The following is a 17,774-nucleotide window of genomic DNA, read 5'->3' as shown; positions in this document are numbered from 1 at the left end:
ATTGTAGAGTAGACTGTGCCTATTTTGTGAGGATCCTCTTTGGCATTTGATGCTTGTTCTAGGAGAAGCATAGAAACTGAGCCAGAATGTGGACAACTATATCTACTGGGAAGCCCGTCTCAACATAGGTGCTAGTAGTCCTGCTCCTTTCCTGCTGTTTTGTCCCTCAGTCCCCTCACTATAGAGGGCCTCATAAATGATACAAATGTGGGTTATGCATAGTGAATCCCCCCTCTGAAATTTGTGTGTGGTGTGGACCCTCCCCTCCCTTGCGTGCCCCGATTAGCTGTCTCCATCCTCCCACCCACTCCGGTCCTCGCTGGCAGCCACAGCCTGGCTTTGCTGGGGCCCACCTTCATGCCACACTAATTGGCTGAGCTGGCCTGTCTGTCATCTTGCTGTTGGAAGTGCTGCCCTGCCTGCTTGGCGCAAAGGAGATTAATTGCTATTAATTGAGCTTTGAACTTTTTTGAACTTCTAAAATTTTCTGCACATCTACACTGCTTGAGCTCCAGTTTAAAACAGAAATGAGCAGAATCAGTCTAGTAGATCTCTAGTAACAAGCCTTATATGACGATATTCTTATATAAGTTAAGCACATGAGGAGAGTGCTATGAAGACATCAGGGTGGAAAAATGACAAGGAGTCGACACCCCAGTCATCTGTCTGCTACCGCCCCAACCTCTGTTTACTTTGTTGACCTAGTTGGATGACCATGTCATGCTTGTAATTACCTGGTTGATGGTTGTAACTCCTTTAATGAAAGGCATAGCATGTTTGTGTAGCTTCAGCACCAGCCTGATAATCCTCTCTTGCTACCCCCAGCCCCCAATCTGAGTAGCTAAGAATGGCACATTGTTGGATTGGAGAGCACTTAGGTTGTGATAAGTGAAAAAGAGGCACAGAGCCTTGTGGGTCACATTCCAACCAAACGTAAGCATTTTCAAGTGCCATTGTTTTCAGTGCTCAGCTTTGGCCTTATTATGTGTCTGCTTGCTTCCTCCTCCTCCTCCTCCTTCCTCCTCCTCGTCTCCGTCGTCGTCTTCTTCTTCTTCTTGTGAAACCTTTAAAAGGGTGGTTTTTGTAGTGTGGGTTTCAAAGGTTAACAAAAGAACCAGGAAGCTCTAGAATGCTTGGAAGATACTTTCACCTCTTACACAATGGTCCCAAGAACTTGCAAAATGATGTTGCACAAACAAAAGTGAAAAAGGGGGAGGTTTGATTTATTTTCGGTGTTTTTAGCCATGGACACATGATAATAAAGTTAAACGTTTATGGTAATAAACACATATATGTTGATGTGACTTGGGAGGTGTATACATCTCCTGGTACACGTTGACACAGGATGTTCTTTGAAGTTCATGCAGCAGAAGGTTTTGACAATTGTCAGGATAATAGTTAATTGATCCCTTGGACCATGCTGGCTGAGGATGATGGGAGTTGTACTCCAACACATTTGGAGGGCGCTCTTTGGGGAAGGCTGCTTTGGACCATTGAGATTTTCAGCTTTCCCATACTTGGTGGCCTGTGGGCTGTGTGGAAAGAAAATGGCATCCAGAGAATGTTTCTGCTTTCCAATTCCAGTCCCAGACAGCCTCCAGCAGCATGTGTGTCAAATCAAACTCTGGCATTAATGTTTTGAAACAGACGTCGGGATGCCTGCGCTGGGCTGGTAAATCCTCTCACTTTGAATACCTAATTGCAGAAGCTTGGCTTTTCTAGGCCCATCTCTGGAGCAGAGCCCAAAGATGGAACCAGCCCTTGTCTGTATATTATTATGTTGTCTAATGCCACTGCGCTTCAAGGGCACTGTGGTTTTTATCCTCTCCTGGGACCAAGATTAACTGTTCATGGCTGACAGGAGTGGATGTTCTTCTGCTGTTCATCTTCGCCTTCATCTTGTCTTCTCCTCTCCTCTGTTGTGTTTTAGATTGTAAAATCCTCAGGGCAGAGACCTGTCTCTTTATTGTTACTCTCTGAAGCACCTTGCATATTGATGGATCTATATAAATAAATCATGTTAATGACATTGATACCCACCTTACAACCTGTTCAGTTAAATTTTTGTAAGTTGCTGAAACAGAACTTAGGGATTCTATCTAATGGATTTTCAGTTTTCTCTTCACAACATGAGGATTAAAGCATGCCTTGCAAAGGAAATTTCAGATTCTTTGGGTCCCTGTGACATTCTTGTGGCTATGTAGTGTCTCCTATGTCTTACTTGTAAGCAATTGTTTTTTAAAAAAAAAAATGAAAGAAGTCCTAATGGTAGTAACTGAATTGATAGTACTCAAGCTGTTAAAGTTTAATTAGTCTGAATGCCAGTAATTGTTCTTGGTTTCCTGCTGTCCATACTGACTGAGTCAGCTTTGTACTTGAGCCTTCACTGGCAGTAGCCACAGGCGACCAAGGATCACATGCAGGCGAGCAGACTGGCAGGCAGAGAAGGAATGGGGTGATCCGTTCATCCTCTTCACCCAGTGTAGAAACCAAAGAGGCTGTTGGAAGAGGGATGGAGTTCTTCTGCTCTCCTCTGCCAGACCCATCAGGCTAGTAGAAATGTTTGCAGGCTGTTACATTTTCTGGGCCTATTTATAAGGCTGGCTTGGGTGATTTCAGTTTCTTTCCTGGGAGGCTGGAGTTTGTCATTTCCTCTGTCAAAATGACTGGTTCTGGAGGCAAAATGCTTTAAAAAGGAATCCGTGCTTTTATGGTTGCTTGGTCTGAGTTGTTGATCCTCTTTCTTGTCTAGCAAGAAATATTTATTCTTCATTCAGAGCAATTGGGCAATCCTAAAAGCAAACTTACAGCAAACTGCTTTTTCAAAATAGAAAGACAAGAAAATGGCTATTGGTGCGTCACACACCTGCAGCTTGCTCAGACAAAAAAGCAAATAACAAAATGTCGGTTAGTACACTGCTTTATATACAGTTTAGGTTGGCTGTAGCTCAACTCAGAGCTCAACTCTGTGTATTGGTGAAGCATCATATTTCTAATGGTACAAGAGAAAGATGTTGCAGATACGCGTGTTTTCATTTGAACTCTGCGGTAGTTTTGCCTCCAGAGCAGAATGTTTTAATGTGGGCACCGAAGACCTGTCCTAGCAATGGCCTGGCTTTCTTTCAGTGATCTCTGGAAACGGGGGCATGGCGATGCAATTATTGATAGAGAAGCAAAGTCTTGGTGGCTGCAACATTGCCTGTACGTCTGTACTCTCCCTCCATTTGGACGACTCGAAAGCCTCTGAATTAGAGATCAGGATTTCTGTTCTGGGTCTTACTAGACGAAGAACTCTTGTCGTGAGAAGGAGCCTCAACATGCACACTAATCCATAGCTGCTGTTGTCAGTGTGGTATGTCTCAAACAGACATGATACTGCTTTGTGTTCTCCCTTTCCCTAGCTACTGAAATTAGAAAATCTGTGGTGGGAAGGGAGGAATGAAAAACCAGTGTGGAGGGTGGGGTTCCAACGCTTGTCTGGCTGCTTCTGTCTGTTTGTTTTGTTCGCTATAAATCATCTGGCACCATGTGGTCTCTTGATGGGCCTGGGTGGAATTCCAAGCTTCAAGGGGTGTTAAAAATAATTTGGCATTGCCAGGCGGCGTTTGTGAGTGTAACAGTGTGAAAGCTAGATCTCCTTTTACGTGTGCTGCTTCCCTAGTAGATTATTTTTAAACCGATGTGGGAAATGGTGCAGAGAAATTCTGGAGAAATTCTCCCTCCTTCAGGGTGCAGCACAAAACAAGGGATCAGCCTGTTTACCAAGCCTTGAACTCAAGTCAGCCTTTAGAAATTATCTTAAGGTGCAACTTGCTGGTTTAATTCTTGACTTGTATTAGCTGCAAGTCCAGGATCAGTAACGGGGGCGGAAAGTGCTTGGCAGGCACCGTGGCAGGCAGGAGCAAACCAAAGCATAAATAAATACATTTCGCTTGCCAACGTGGGATATTCTTGGTACAGGGCCTGTGTGTGCTTTATGTACATCTGCATACACACATAAATGAGGTCTCTATTCTGTCAGCATAGATTCATAGCTATTATTGGAGCTTCTTCCTCCCACTCCCAGTTGGATTCCCATGTGTGAATAAAAGGCAACTGAACACCCTGTGTCCCAGCATGATCCGAAGTAATCAGTATCCCTTATATTAAAGGTTTTAAAGTCCATTTTTTAAAGACATTTATACATCTTTATGAGAAGTTTGGAAGTACTTCATCAGTGACGTGGGGTAGAAAAAGTTCCAAAACATTTTTTTAAATGATTTGTTTTTCTGTGGAATTCCTTCCCCCCCCCCCCCCCCCCGGCCATTTCATAAGTTCGTTAGTAACGATGAATGGATGCCAATTGCTAATACAATATGAGGCAAGCTTGGCAGTTTCAAAAATCGTAATCAATATATTTCAAGTGATTATGCCTAGCAAATATGTGAGAAAATAAATGCATGTCATTGAAATATATATAAATGGAGCTAATAAGTAGCGACAGCAAAAACGAAGGTGTCCCAAGAATTTCAGTGTAAGAGAGTTGAACTCTGTTGAAATAGATAAGAGGTGTGCACAATTCTTTGGATTGCTAAAATTAATTTGTGTAGCCTTCGCCAGGATGTGGCACCCTTCAGATGTGTTGGACTATAAACTCCAGCTTCCCCAACCAGTCATGCTAACTGGGGGATGCTGGGAGTTGTAGTCTAACATATCTACAGCACACCGGGTTGCGGAAGGCTGAATTACGGTGCCAATTATAGTTTTCAATACCTTCGTGTTTTTTCTTACATATAACAACATAAGAGAAATATGTGGCAGTGTCTTTAAATTTTTGCACATATTCCAATTAAAAAATCTATATAATATAGCATTTAAACTACATTAACTGTGCTTTAATTTACCTTCTCAAATATTTCAGGTCAAATAGTGTATTCTAGTGTATTGGGACAAAAATAGAACATGGGGTACTTGTACTGAGTACAAGTAAAATAAACATGCCAAATGGCCCAATGCAAATTAGCCTTATTTCAAATGTTAGTGAAAATGTTCCAATTCGTAATTTTTGGGAAAACTTGCATTACTGCCTTTTATGTCCCTCATGTTCAGGAGAGATATCATAGAATCATAGAATAGTAGAGTTGGAAGGGGCCTCTAAGGCCATCGAATCCAACCTCCTGCTCATTGCAGTAATCCACCTTAAAGCATCCTTGACAGATGGCTGTTCAGCTGCCTCTTGAATGGCTCTAGTGTAGGAGAGTCCACAACCTCCCTAGGTCATGGGTTCCATTGTTGTACTGCTCTAACAATCAGGAAGCTTTTCCTGATGTCCAGCCGGAATCTGGATTCCTGCAACTTGAGCTCATTATTCTATGTCCTGCACTCTGGGATGAATGTTGTCTTTTTCAAGCTATTTTTAAAATTTAGTAGCCTGTGTGTGTGTGTGTGCGCGCACACACTCTTCTCTGTGTTCTGCCACCAAAGGAAATGTGGGGAACCCTTCTCAGTGGTGGCCCCTCAGTTGTGCAAGTCTTTCCGAAGAAAAGTTCAATGGCCTTTCCACTGATGATTTTTAGACAGAAAGTTAGGGCAGTTTTTATTTGGCTAGAGTGTTAATTGGCTTTAACTGTGTATTACCTTTTTTTATTTTTGTATTTCTAGTGGTTTTAACTGTTCTCAATTTTTATGGTATAAGGATTGTTGGATTTTTTTGTTGTGAATTGCTTTGGGGGCTGCTATGGGGAGAAAGTCAGTCAATAGGTTTGGACGATTGTGGTGAGCGTGGTTCATAAAACGTTCATACAACATGTCTCAATCGGAAAACATGCCAACCTGCACTGCACGGGGAATAATGCAAATGGCAGTCACGCATGTGACATGCAGAGGGATGGAGGGAGCAGCCACGATGATTGCTTCCCTCACCGCAATCGTCCGTACTTGCCCAGCATATAAATGTTTTCTGGTTTGTCTGAAAGTATCTTAACTGTTTGGGGGTGTACTCTTGTACTCTTGCTCAAAGTCTCATTTTCACACTTCCTAGGAATCAGGGTGCTTGGTCTGCATGTGTAACAAGCTTCAGCCTTATAAGATCATATGGAAGTACTGTAATGTGTGAAATACAGACCACACCTGCATGCAGAGCATACAAAACCCTAGAAGCAGCTGCAGAGAGAAGGCATTTCACACTGTGAAGCGGAGGAAGCTTCGACAAAGCCTCGTCAGGAATCCGTTTTTAGACGCAGGAGATCCCGCTGTCCAAAAAGGGTTCCTGGATCTGCTCCTTCCCTACTGCAAAGGAACGGTGGAGATCCCCCATTGCTAAGGAATTCAAGAGGGCTGCTCTCTTGCCAGCTTTCAACCCTCCTTTGAATTCCTGCCTGAATGTGGGAAGCAACCCACATTTGGGGAAAGTCAGAGAGCAGCCTGACTCCTTCGGTGGCTGTTATGCCAGCCCATTTGTCTTCAGTTAGAATGAGAGTGTTGCCTTCTCCCCTGTGGCGACTGGAACCGGAACAGCAGAGGCAACTTAGGCATATTTATTTATTTATTATTTATTTATTACATTTCTATACCGCCCAATAGCCGAAGCTCTCTGGGCGGTTCACAAAAATTAAAACCATAGTAAGACAACCAACAGGTTAAAAGCACAAATACAAAATATAATATAAAAAGCACAACCAGAATAAAAACAACGCAGCAAAATTGATATAAAATTAAAATACAGAGTTAAAACAGTAAAATTTAAATTTAAGTTCAAATTAAGTGTTAAAATACTGAGAGAATAAAAAGGTCTTCAACTGGCGACGAAAGGAGTACAGTGTAGGCGCCAGGCGGACCTCTCTGGGGAGCTCATTCCACAACTGGGGTGCCACAGTGGAGAAAGCCCTCCTCCTAGTAGCCACTTGCCTCACTTCCTTTGGCAGGGGCTCACGGAGAAGGGCCCCTGTAGATGATCTTAAGGTCCGGGCAGGTACATATGGGAGGAGGCGTTCCTTCAAATAACCTGGCCCCAAACCGTTTAGGGCTTTAAATGTCAATACCAGCACTTTGAATTGGGCCCGGACCTGGACCATATCCTTTATTTAAAATATCCCTTGGAGGCTGGGTCAGAGCAGTGGATGATGCCAGGTCTGCCTTGGTTTTAGCGCTGTAACCTTAGTAGACGCAGGCCTTCTATAGGAAAAAATATATATTTCTGGTTCTTCCCCTCCCCGCCCAAGCTTTCTTCATTTCAGCAGCCTTCATGATTGGAAGCTGGAAATCCTTGGTGATCTAATGCAAACCTCCCTTTTGCCCACTCATGGTCTAGATCAGCCTTCCCCAATTTGGTAAGCTCCGGATGTGTTGGACTACAACTCCCAGAAGCCCCCAGCCATCCCTGGCTTCTCAAAGGCTTCTGGTTAGCCATTGTGGGAAAAGAATGCTGGATGAGACATACCTCTGGTCTGATCCAGCATGGGTTTTCTCACGCTGGCAGGGAACTTTAAAGGGTCAGGGGTTGAGATGCCCCCCCCCCCAAAACGACCTCAGGGGAGACTCTCTAGGAAAGTAGCTGCCAATTTTGGTCTTGACCTGTAAAATCCTCAGCTTAATGGGGGCTGCAGTGGTGGCTGCCCAGCTTATGACTGCTGTCTCGCTTTACTGTGTGGTAAAGAAACACGCCCCAAACAGCATGACTTTTTAGGAGCAGCTTAATTATCAATAAAAACACACATGCTATTCTCATTATTATTTATTTTATTCTTAATTTTTCATTTTGTTTTTCAGGCACTTATGACCCAAGCCCATTCATGAGTCAAGCTTCCCTTTTTATAAGTCATGGATGACAAGGCCTCTGTTGGAAAAATCAGTGTGTCTTCAGACTCGGTATCTACTCTTAACAGCGAAGATTTTGTCTTGATTTCCAGGCAAGGGGATGAAACGCCGTCTACCAATAATGGCAGCGACGATGAAAAGACGGGACTGAAGGTAAGGGCCTATAATCGGAATTTAGACCGGGGTGTGTGGAGGGGGAGGTTGGAGTTGTGAATCACCGCCCTGTTTCTGTTGTGAACAATTGTTTGCTTACACTGGCTTCTGCCTTTCTCAAATGAAGGAGGCTCTTCCTACTCGGAGCCTGGCTGGCTTATGCTGAATCAGTCCCATGCTCCTTGGTATAACCTGAGAACACTATGTGCATCAGCAAATGGCCTTCAAAACGACAGTGCAGGCCTGGGATTGCAGAGATAGAAATCTAGTTGGAGTAGGGACTGTAGTTCAGTGTGGTAGAGCCCCTGCTTTGCATGCAGAAGGTCCCAAGTTTGACCCCTGGCATCTCCAGGTAGGGCTGGGAAAGAATCCTCCCTGAAACCCTGGAGAGTCACTGCTGCCAGTCAGTGTCGACAGTACTGGGCCAGATAGACTAATGGTCTGGCTCCATATACGGCGGCTTCCTATGTTCCTAGTCGTTGCTCCTAGAGCAGGACATCCTGTTACAAACGGGCGGGCGGTGGTGGTGGAAGGGAGATCATGAGGGGGCTCTACTGTTGCCTCCCATCCTGCAGAAGTGCAGCAGAATCTGTCACAGCCACATTGGGCCATTTTACTCCTTAGAGGAAAGGACAATGGGCTGTGGAGATGTAAAGATGATGAGCTTGCTGGTGAGGTGGAGTGGAGGTGCTGCTCAAATCCCTTCACTTTGACTGTGCTTTGAAATCCAGGGTGAGGAACGTCAGGACCATGGGCCAAAACCGACCCTCCTGGGGTCTCAGTCCACCCCTCTGTGTTCCCCAGATGGTCATACATTCCTTTCCTTCCGGCTGCTGCTGATTTGATTGTTTTCAAGCTTTTGCATGTATCTCCCCCCACTCCCCAAATTCTAAAAACTTGAAACACCTCTTCTAAGGCTTAGATAGTTATTGGCAGTAGGAGCTTTAAGCTAAAAATAGCCCTGGTGTTTTGAGCCCCATCCCTTCTGCCATGGTCTCTCCCACCACTGCAACGCGGCCCCCAGGAGCTTCTCCGAAATGGAATTTGGCCTGCAGGACTTACTTAGGCTAGCATGGGTAAGCTGGTGCCTCTTGGATGATTTGGACTACAGCTCCCATAGGCCTCAGCCAGCATGGCTAATTTTGGGGGATTGTGGGAGTTGCAGTTGAAAATGTTTAAGTCACCAGGCTGCCTTCAGAAGTTGGTCCCTCACCAGCCCCAACTCTTCATTTGGGAGTACGTACTCCCAAGCCTGCAAGCGTTTCCGACTTCTGCCCTCTCCCCTCCCAGTTTAAGTCTCACGTCCTGGCTTCTCCTTCTGGCCTTCGGCCTAACTGCTGGCATCTCGGGGTGGGTGGGAATATTACCCTAGTAACACAGGTCACGAGTGCCCAGGAATCCTTGCTTGTTCTCGGACTGCTGTTTGAACTGTGGGTAAATGTTTCATTGACTGATAGATTGCAGTGTAGAATCGATATGAGGTTGCTGCTGCTCTGATACGGTGCAAAAGGTTTTGGTCTGTGATGTGCCAGCAATGAATGATCTGTAGGGAATCGTGGCACCGTTAAGCTTGGTGTAAACACTGCATGCACTTCTCTAGCCCGTTGCCCAGATGTTTCCTGTTTCTCTGATTAATTTACATCTCCTCTGGAGTCCAAATAGCAGACTCCTTCCAAAAGCTATTGTGTTCTTTGCTAAAGAAGTAGGGGCTTGGCCCAGCTCCACTCTCTAGCAGCCTTTTCAAAAGCAATTCTAGGTCATAGCAATTACCCAAAGAAATTCTCCCGCTTCCTGTTCTGGAACTCAAAAATTGGGTTTGTTTGTTTGTATGTTTCTGCGCTGTGTTAAGCTTCATTGTGCGGCACAAGCCAAGACTAGACACAATCTTTGAATAGCGTAAATTGCCTTGAGCCATTTCCTGCTGCTTGCCTTGGCTGTGTTTATTCGAGAGGGTTTGTTGTGTTTTTGTGATGCTGTCTGGATAGTTCGGGAAAAGTAGAGTGTTACATGAGCTCTGGGAAGAAGGCAAGCGAATTGGCACCTGTCAGATCTCCTCTCCTGTTTTTTAGCCTCTTAACCTCATTGAAGAAGTTCCTAACCTTGTGCCCCAAAAGAAGTATCCCTTCGTTTTCCATTGGAAATAAGTACATTGCGTAGAGAGAGAAAACAGCTTTCGAATACAGCGTGCAGTGCAGGGATGGGGAACACGGGTTCACCTCTGTTGAACTGGAGCTCTCATATCTCCCTGTGATTATGCTGGCTAGGGCTGATGGAATTGCAGTCCAACGACAACTGGACTTGAAGCCCTGATGATCCAACACTTGCGCTGACTCAGTTTGCCTGTGATAATACCTGACACTTCCTCTTGGTCTGCCTCATCCATTCAGATCGAACATTTAGCTTCTTAAATTCGTAGAGTTGTGGGGCGCTCGTATCACGGCTATGTCCGTGGGACAGATGCAAGCTGGTTTAATGGTTATGGCTCCCTGTAAGGAGGTTGGGTAAGTGGCACTGCTGAAATGGAAGAAGGACATACCCTATTTCTTCGATTCTAAGACGCACTTTTTCCCCCATATAAACATCTCTAAAAATGGGGTACGTCTTAGAATCGTGTGTGTGTCTTAGGGTTTTTTTTTCCTGTTGGTGATACTGAAATTAGTGTGTGTCTTACACTCGATGGCGTCTTACAATCGTAGAAATATGGTAGCTTTAGAGTGGGCAGTGGGGAAATGTTTGCGTGAATGCAAGCATGCAGAAACTTTTCCTAGGGCTCCTTGCATAATAGCTTATGTCTCAGCTCCCTAAAGCAACTTTCCCCAGCCTGTACCCCTCTAGATGTGTTGGACTGCAAGTTCCATAATTCCCTGGGAATTATGGGAGTTGCAGTCTAACACATCTGGATGGTGCCAGTTTTGGGCAGTCTATGACTGCATACACCTCACTATTGCCAGTGAGAGGCCACCTAGTATAGCCCCAAGTGGGGTGGAGTGGGAGGAGTCAGATTTCTAAAATAGGGACGTAACCACCGCTTTGGCCATTTCTAAAACTCAGGAATGGCAAATAAAGGCTCAGTTCAGACAACACATTTGTCAACGCTGGTTTTAGAACTCCATGGTGGAGTTTTTACACCACTGTTGAAAAATGTGTTGTCTGGCAGGAAAACTCCACCCCACAGTGTGAGTTTTTTGTGGGGGGAAACACTCCATGCTGAATATCCATGCTGTGGAGAGGAGAGTTCCTGCATAACCAATGTGTTGTGTTGTTTATTAAACTCCATGGAGTTTTCCGTGGAGTTGACTACAGAGTTCCCTGGCAAGAGTGGTGAAAGGAGTGAGTGCCACTCTAGGAGAGCCTCCAGGATTGGGTTTTTTTTTTGAAGCAATGGCTGATGGGATACCATTGGGAGGACCGGGGGAGGAGAGAGGGCGGAGGAACTGTCAATCAAACGTCGCAATGGATTTTACTCAACTCCACGGTAGCCTACAGTCACACAAGGGTGGAGTTAGAACATGTTGCGTGGGGAGGACCTCCTACGAACTCAAGCATTGAGTGGAGTTTTCACACTGTGTCGACGAACGCGTTGTGTGAACTGAGCCCCTCTTTAGCATCCAGTTTGCTCTTAAGTTCATCATCTGGGCTAAATTGATGATTTAGATTCTTCACCGTGCTTCACTTTTAATGGATTATTTGGGTTCTTCACTTTTAATTTCAGTGATACTCTTAGAGGTGTTTTTCTGGCAGGAAAAGGTGAATCCTGGTGGAGGCTGGTGGCCAATGTGACCAGCAGGGTGGAGGGTGGGTCAGTAGAGGTGGAGCCATGGGCTCACGAGAAACTGCAGTGGAAAATGCTGGTGGAGGGTTTTTATTTGTACACAGACAGGCGATTGGAGCAGTGCACGCCGAGCCCTGTGATTGCCTTCGCCCCTGGTGAAATTGGTTCCTGTAGCTGTTCCTTTTCTAGTTGAGGTATGGGCCAGGTTGGTCTCCCCCCACCCTTGCCATGGTGTTCTTCCTGGTGGCCTTTCAGTTGATGCCTTTGCTTCTGCAGCATCCCTGACAGATGGGCCATCACGCCTCTTCTTAAATACCTCCAGCAAAACAATGCAACCTGGGCCGCTATCAACCAGCGTGCACATTCAGGAAGTTTCTCCTTATGTTCAGCCTAAGTTTACTCCCCTGCTTCCGCCTCTGATTTGCTTTCACATTTAAAAGGGACCAATCGGAGGTGGGTTGAAAGAGTTCACAACCCTTGGCAAAATACAAGTCTCAGCTGTCCCACTTTCTGCCTGGATTAAGTTCTCAGCCAGGGGAAGGCAGGGCAGTTTACCCTGGAAGGGCAAGTTCATCTTTATAGTTATCCACCAAGGACCCCTCATAGAAGGGGGCACACAGCTTTCTCCGGATAACAAGCTATATAGCGTCCCCATCTACTTGCTTCAGGCTTTTATGAGTGATGCTGGAGCCGTTGGGGGATTCTTCCAACCCCAGTTTGTCCATCTTCTACTTGCCTCTACATGATCTCCTTTCAGACATTACATCATGTGGAAGTCTCTCTGTGGAAGTCAAAGCAATGTGCCAGAAGCTTCATAGCCAGCCTTTATTTTCTCTAGCCAGTTATAAAGTCCAATCTGACTTCAGTGCTACTGCTAACAGTAAGGTAATTTCCAGAGTAACTGGACCTTTACACACAAAATTGTGTTAATAAAAGAACAGTAATTTTTTAAGAAACATCCCTCTATTTGTTTGTATTTTGGTAAACAAATAACAGCCGCTCTGCATAGATTCCATCTCTCTCTGCCCAGGAATGGAGATTTTGATTCTATGCATATTTACTCAGGAGTCTCACTGAATTTATTTATTTATTTATTTATTGCACTTATATACCGTTCCCATAGCCAGGGCTCTCTGGGCGGTTTACAGAAATTCTAAAATTAAGATTAAAATGAGTATACAAAATTTTAAATCCTAAAACACAGAACATACACACATAAAGCATTAAAAACAATTAAAAAACAAAACATGTGGGTGATTAAGATGTGCCACCATATGCCTGGGCAAAGAGGAAAGTCTTAACCAGGCGCCAGAAAGATAGCAGCGTTGGCGCCAGGCGAGCCTCGTCAGGGAGATCATTCCATAGTCTGGGGGCCACCACCGAAAAGGCCCTGTCCCAAACTCTCTTGTTAACCCCCCCAAACTCCAGTTTTTTAAAAAATTCCTCTCCTTTTATTAACACAGTTCTGTGTGTAAAGGCCTGATTACCTGGAGTACAATCATTACCTCACTCCTTCATTAAAGAGGAAGCAAATTTGTAATGGGCACAGCAGCAGGGAGGCGTGCTCTGTAAAACTTCCAACACTACACTGCCTGCCAAACACCCAGGCAGCATGCGGTGCCTGTTCTTGGCGCTCACTTCTGCTGCTGCCAGAGCTGTGCTAGGCGTCACAGGTTCACCGTGCCACTGCCCACCGCAGTCCGTAGGTAGTTTAAACACTGAGTCCTCCCTCCTGCTTCTGGCATTGCTCAGCATGGAACAACACAGCTGTTCTTTTCCCCCTCCAGACCCAAGGCAAGCCCTTGGCCATGCCGGTTGGCGACAATAAGAGTTGCTTCCAACACATCTGGATGGCAAAAGGCCCCGGGGCCTTTTTTATGGACGTACAAACCTAGGTAGCTTTCTTACCCAAGTCAGTCTGTTGGTCCATCCAGGGCAGTGCTATCTGCTCCCAACAAGCAGTGGCTACCCTGGCAGAATGAGGCCTTTCCCAGCTGCCCAGAGATCCTTTTCACTGGAAAGACCACAGACAGAATTTGGGCCCTTCTGTGTGCAAAGGAACGGTGTTCTTCTACTGAGACCCTTTCTTTCAGGATCGTCGCCTTCAGAGGCATGTTTGGTGGCGATGTGAGAGAAGGCCTTCTCGGTGGTGGCCCCCAGGCTGTGGAACTCCCTGCTGAGGGAGGCTGGGTTGGCTCCCTCTTTGCTGTTCTCCCACTGGCAGGCAAATATGTTTTTATGCAAGCAGGACTGGTGTGTAAGTCGGTCCATTAGGTTGGGAGCTGTTTTTATTCTGTTAATATTGTGTTTTTAATTGTGTTTTAAACATCTTTTTTATTGTTTTAATTATGTCATTTATCTGTGATTGAAAGCTGCTGTGAGTGTAGAAAGGTGGCATACAAACCAAATAAACAAATAAAATAATGTCCACCCTGAGAACATGGCTTCAGGATTTCGTTAAAATACTTCAAAATAAATGTAGCAATGGTCTTAAACTGAATCAGGCCGTGGGTCCAGGTCATCCAGATTGATGTGGTCTCCTCTGGCTGACAGCAGCTCTGCCTTGCTTCCTGACCCTTTCTGGGATCAACTCTGGGACCTTCTGCAGGCTCTCTGCCACTGTGTTATGGCCTGTCTCCAAAGATTCCTCTTGTTTCGCTGCAAATTACAGGGCAGACCCTTCTAACGTCTAATGTGATGGATACGCTCAACAGGCTGAACTAGATTTCAGGCAGTTGGCGGCTGCTCTTTGCTCCTGCACGTGAAAGACGTCCGAGGGGAACATTGACTCGGCGAGCTGGCGGGGGAGCCAGCTTTGTGGCTCTCGGGTGCTTGGGAGATGTCTCCTGCCCTAGAAAAGTGAGTGGGCCCCATGTTGAGTTCACACCCAGTTTTGTTTTGCACCCACGTTGGCTGGGGGTGCAGGAAAGCCCTTGGTGCCTGTACTGTTTGTCCTGCTGCTTCCGAGGAGAGAGTTCAGTGGCTGCTGCTCTGTTTTGCTTTGCCCCATGCTGGAAAGGAAGGGGTTGTCTTACTGTATCACGTGGGGGAGGGATATTTATTTATTTATTAATTAATTACATTTCTATACTGCCCAATATCCGGAGCTCTCTGGGCGGTTCACAAAAATGAAAAACATTCAAAGTATAAAACAACAGTATAAAACCATAATATAAAATACAATATAAAAGCTCAACCAGATAAAAACAGCAGCAATGCAAAATTGCAAATTTAAAACACCAAGTTAAAATTTATTTATAGACTGTTAAAATGCTTGGAGAATAAAAAGGTCTTCACCTGGTGTGTAAAAGCATATAATGTAGGTGCCAAGCAAACCTCCTTAGGGAGCTCATTCCACAGCCAAAGTGCCACAGCAGAGAAGGCCCTCCTCCTGGTAGCCACCTGCCTCACTTCCTTTGGCAGGGGCTCACAGAGAAGGACCCCTGAGGATGACCTTAGGGTCTGGGCAGGTACATACGGGAGGAGGCGTTCCTTCAGATAGCCTGGCCCCAAGCCGTTTAGAGCTTTAAATGTTAATACCAGAGGATAATCCCTTTGGAAAGGCTGGTGTGCCCAGTTATTTCTCTTGGGGGAAATGCATTCTTGAGTGCATCCCCACCTCTTTCAGACATCACAGGAGAAACTGCAATAAACTACGTTTGGTGTCAAATAACCACCATATTCATCCCTCTAGAGCAGCTTTCTCTAGGCTGCTCTCCAGGTGGACTACAACTCCCACTGCCCCCAGCAAGTGCGGCCAGGCTGGCTGGGGATGATGGAACTTACCATCCACAACAAACCTGAAAGCTTCTAAGTTGGGGGTGGCTGTTCTAGGATTTGCAGCGCATGCATGCTGGCGGGCGAATGACGCAATGGGCTTGGGAGGAAGAGATGCTTATGGACCAGGAGTGCGTGGAGAGATACGAGGGCTCCAAGGAGGGGTGGTTTTAGGGGCACGAGGAGCTGCGTGGCCACCGTTTGTGAAGGGGAAGCAGCAGGCAAAGAGCTGTGTACTGTGGCTGTTTGCTCTGTGAAGAAGATGGCTTCTGTTATGACTCTGTCATTGTTATTAAGTGCTGAAAGCAATCTCCAAAAACATCACTCTTCAAAGAACGTGGTGGCAACGTATGGTTCTTCCCCCCCCCCCCCCCACACACATACCCTTGCCTTACTCTCACCACAACCCTGTGAGACAGGATGAGAACTGGTGACTGGCCCTCGGTCACCCGGTAAGTTTGTGGCTGAACAGAGATTTAAATAGGTCCGACACACTAACCATCAGCACTGTCTTAAGCAACAGGTGTGGGAAGACATTGGAGCTGGCTTCTCTTTGCCTTCTTATTCTATAAGCCACATATTTCTCCCTGCTATTTTTGGCACTAAAGCATTCGGGATGCTCCACAGCGACTTGATGTAGGTGTAACCGCACAGGCTGGGACTCGTTAGCGGGCCTTTCCTTACCTCAGCAAGCTTGTGAGAATCGGGGGTGGGGGGTAGAAGGCTGTGGCGCAAAGCAGAGCAGGTACGATGCCGGCGGTGAAGGCAGTAGAGGTAGCTTGGATGGCCAGGAGGGCTTTGCTTTCGTCTCTGAGTGGGCTGGTGCTGCCTTCTCCTTTCTCAGCCCATTTCGGCCGTTGCAGGATGCTCAGTGCTGTTTTCGACCCCTTCTACTGCGATTGCTCTCCATTTTGGGTACCTGTGTGTGTGTGTTTGCTGGGCAGTAAATGCATTCAGGTGGCTCCTATGAACCCGTGGAAGCTGGAGCTGGCTTCTCGTTGCGAGTCCTTCCTGTCCAAACCTGTTGAGCGGAGATGTTAATATACTTGTGTATTGTTTCATTGAGCGTTGCAGCTTCCAAATCACAGCTTCTGTGATATTCTGTGTTACCTGCAAATGTGTCAACCAGGCGAGTTAAGGGAACTCTTTTGTATTTAGGCTGCTTCTTACCTTGTCACCTTATTGATCTACTTGTGTGTGTGTGTCTGTCTGTGGTTGGTCTCAGCCAAGATGTGTCCTGTTGTTGCTGAATAAGTGCCGCTTGTTTCCACAGATTGTAGGGAATGGGAGTGAGCAGCAGCTGCAGAAAGAACTTGAGGACGTCCTAATGGATCCCCCCATGGAAGACCAATCTAATGACCGGGGACACGAGGAGGAGGAGGAGGACCATCCCCGTGATGGAGAGGGGGATGAGCTGGTCCTCCTCGAGGCCTCAGCATCCTCCACCATTAACCCTGTGTCCATGGCGGGACACCAAAAACCTGAGATGAGCCTGCCAGTGAAACCAGCACAAGGAGGTGAGATGATTTTGAGGGGCTGTGGGGGAGAAGATATGGGAAGCAAGAGGGCAAAACTAAGTCTCGAGAAGCCTCTGCAAAGACGGAAGCATCGGTGTGCATCCAACGCCGGTTTAAAGTCCTTTCTTAAATCACCAGTATCTTGCCTTCCTGTCAAATCACCCTCAAGGCAGCTAGCAAACACCAATAAAAATAAAAGTCAGCCAGCAAAAAGTCCCAAACCCTGGCAGATAGAAAGAAACGTTCCGTCGATGAACTGCACCAACCTATGGATAAAAAGGCCTTCCCTGGTGCCCCCACCCTTTGAGCTTCAGCATAGGGCTTTCCCACCTGTGGTGCTCAGGTTGTCGAATTCTCTGGCCCAAGAGACCTGGCTGACAAATTCATTGGGAGGGTTTCAGGCAGCAGGCCAGAGTCCAATTTAAATCATCTACTGTTTTCCCGTTGACGCTTCTTATCTTTCCTAAATGATGGCACAAATCCAAAAATCTGCAGATCAGGTAGAGCACTTATCTCCCTGTGACAGCTGTATCAGGTGAGACTGTGCAAGTCCTGGAGCAGTGTCTAGACTCAGTAATGGGCTGGATGAGGGCCAATAAACTGAAGCTGAATCCTAGCAAGATGGAAGCCCAGTAGGGAGTTCTGAATGGGGTTGCACCCTCTGAAAGATCTGGTTCGTGGTCTGGGGGCACTCCTAGACCCATCACTGTCACTGGAGGCCCATGTAGCTGTAGCGGCTCAGAGTGCCTTTTACCAGCTTC

The 17,774-nt window shown here is 46.2% G+C and overlaps 1 protein-coding gene across 2 annotated transcripts in view; it reads left to right on the top strand.

The window, feature by feature from the left end:
- Positions 1-17,774, top strand: part of RABGAP1 (RAB GTPase activating protein 1) — a 94,431-nt gene that overhangs the window by 5,328 nt on the left and 71,329 nt on the right. Inside the window, exons 1-3 of one of the 2 annotated variants that reach the window (XM_063144895.1) lie at positions 3,153-3,352; positions 7,747-7,947; positions 16,770-17,013. In XM_063144895.1, coding sequence (XP_063000965.1) covers positions 7,798-7,947; positions 16,770-17,013 — 394 coding nt within the window. In that variant the 5' untranslated portion in view covers positions 3,153-3,352; positions 7,747-7,797. Of the gene's footprint in view, positions 1-3,152; positions 3,353-7,746; positions 7,948-16,769; positions 17,014-17,774 lie in introns of those variants that run through there. The other variant, XM_063144894.1, reaches the window with a different exon arrangement.

The sequence above is a fragment of the Elgaria multicarinata genome, chromosome 19, assembly GCF_023053635.1.
Source record: "Elgaria multicarinata webbii isolate HBS135686 ecotype San Diego chromosome 19, rElgMul1.1.pri, whole genome shotgun sequence".
Taxonomy (NCBI): Eukaryota; Metazoa; Chordata; class Lepidosauria; order Squamata; family Anguidae; genus Elgaria; species Elgaria multicarinata.
Note: the sequence above shows the minus strand (reverse complement) of the source record. Positions and strands in the feature narration are given on the sequence as shown.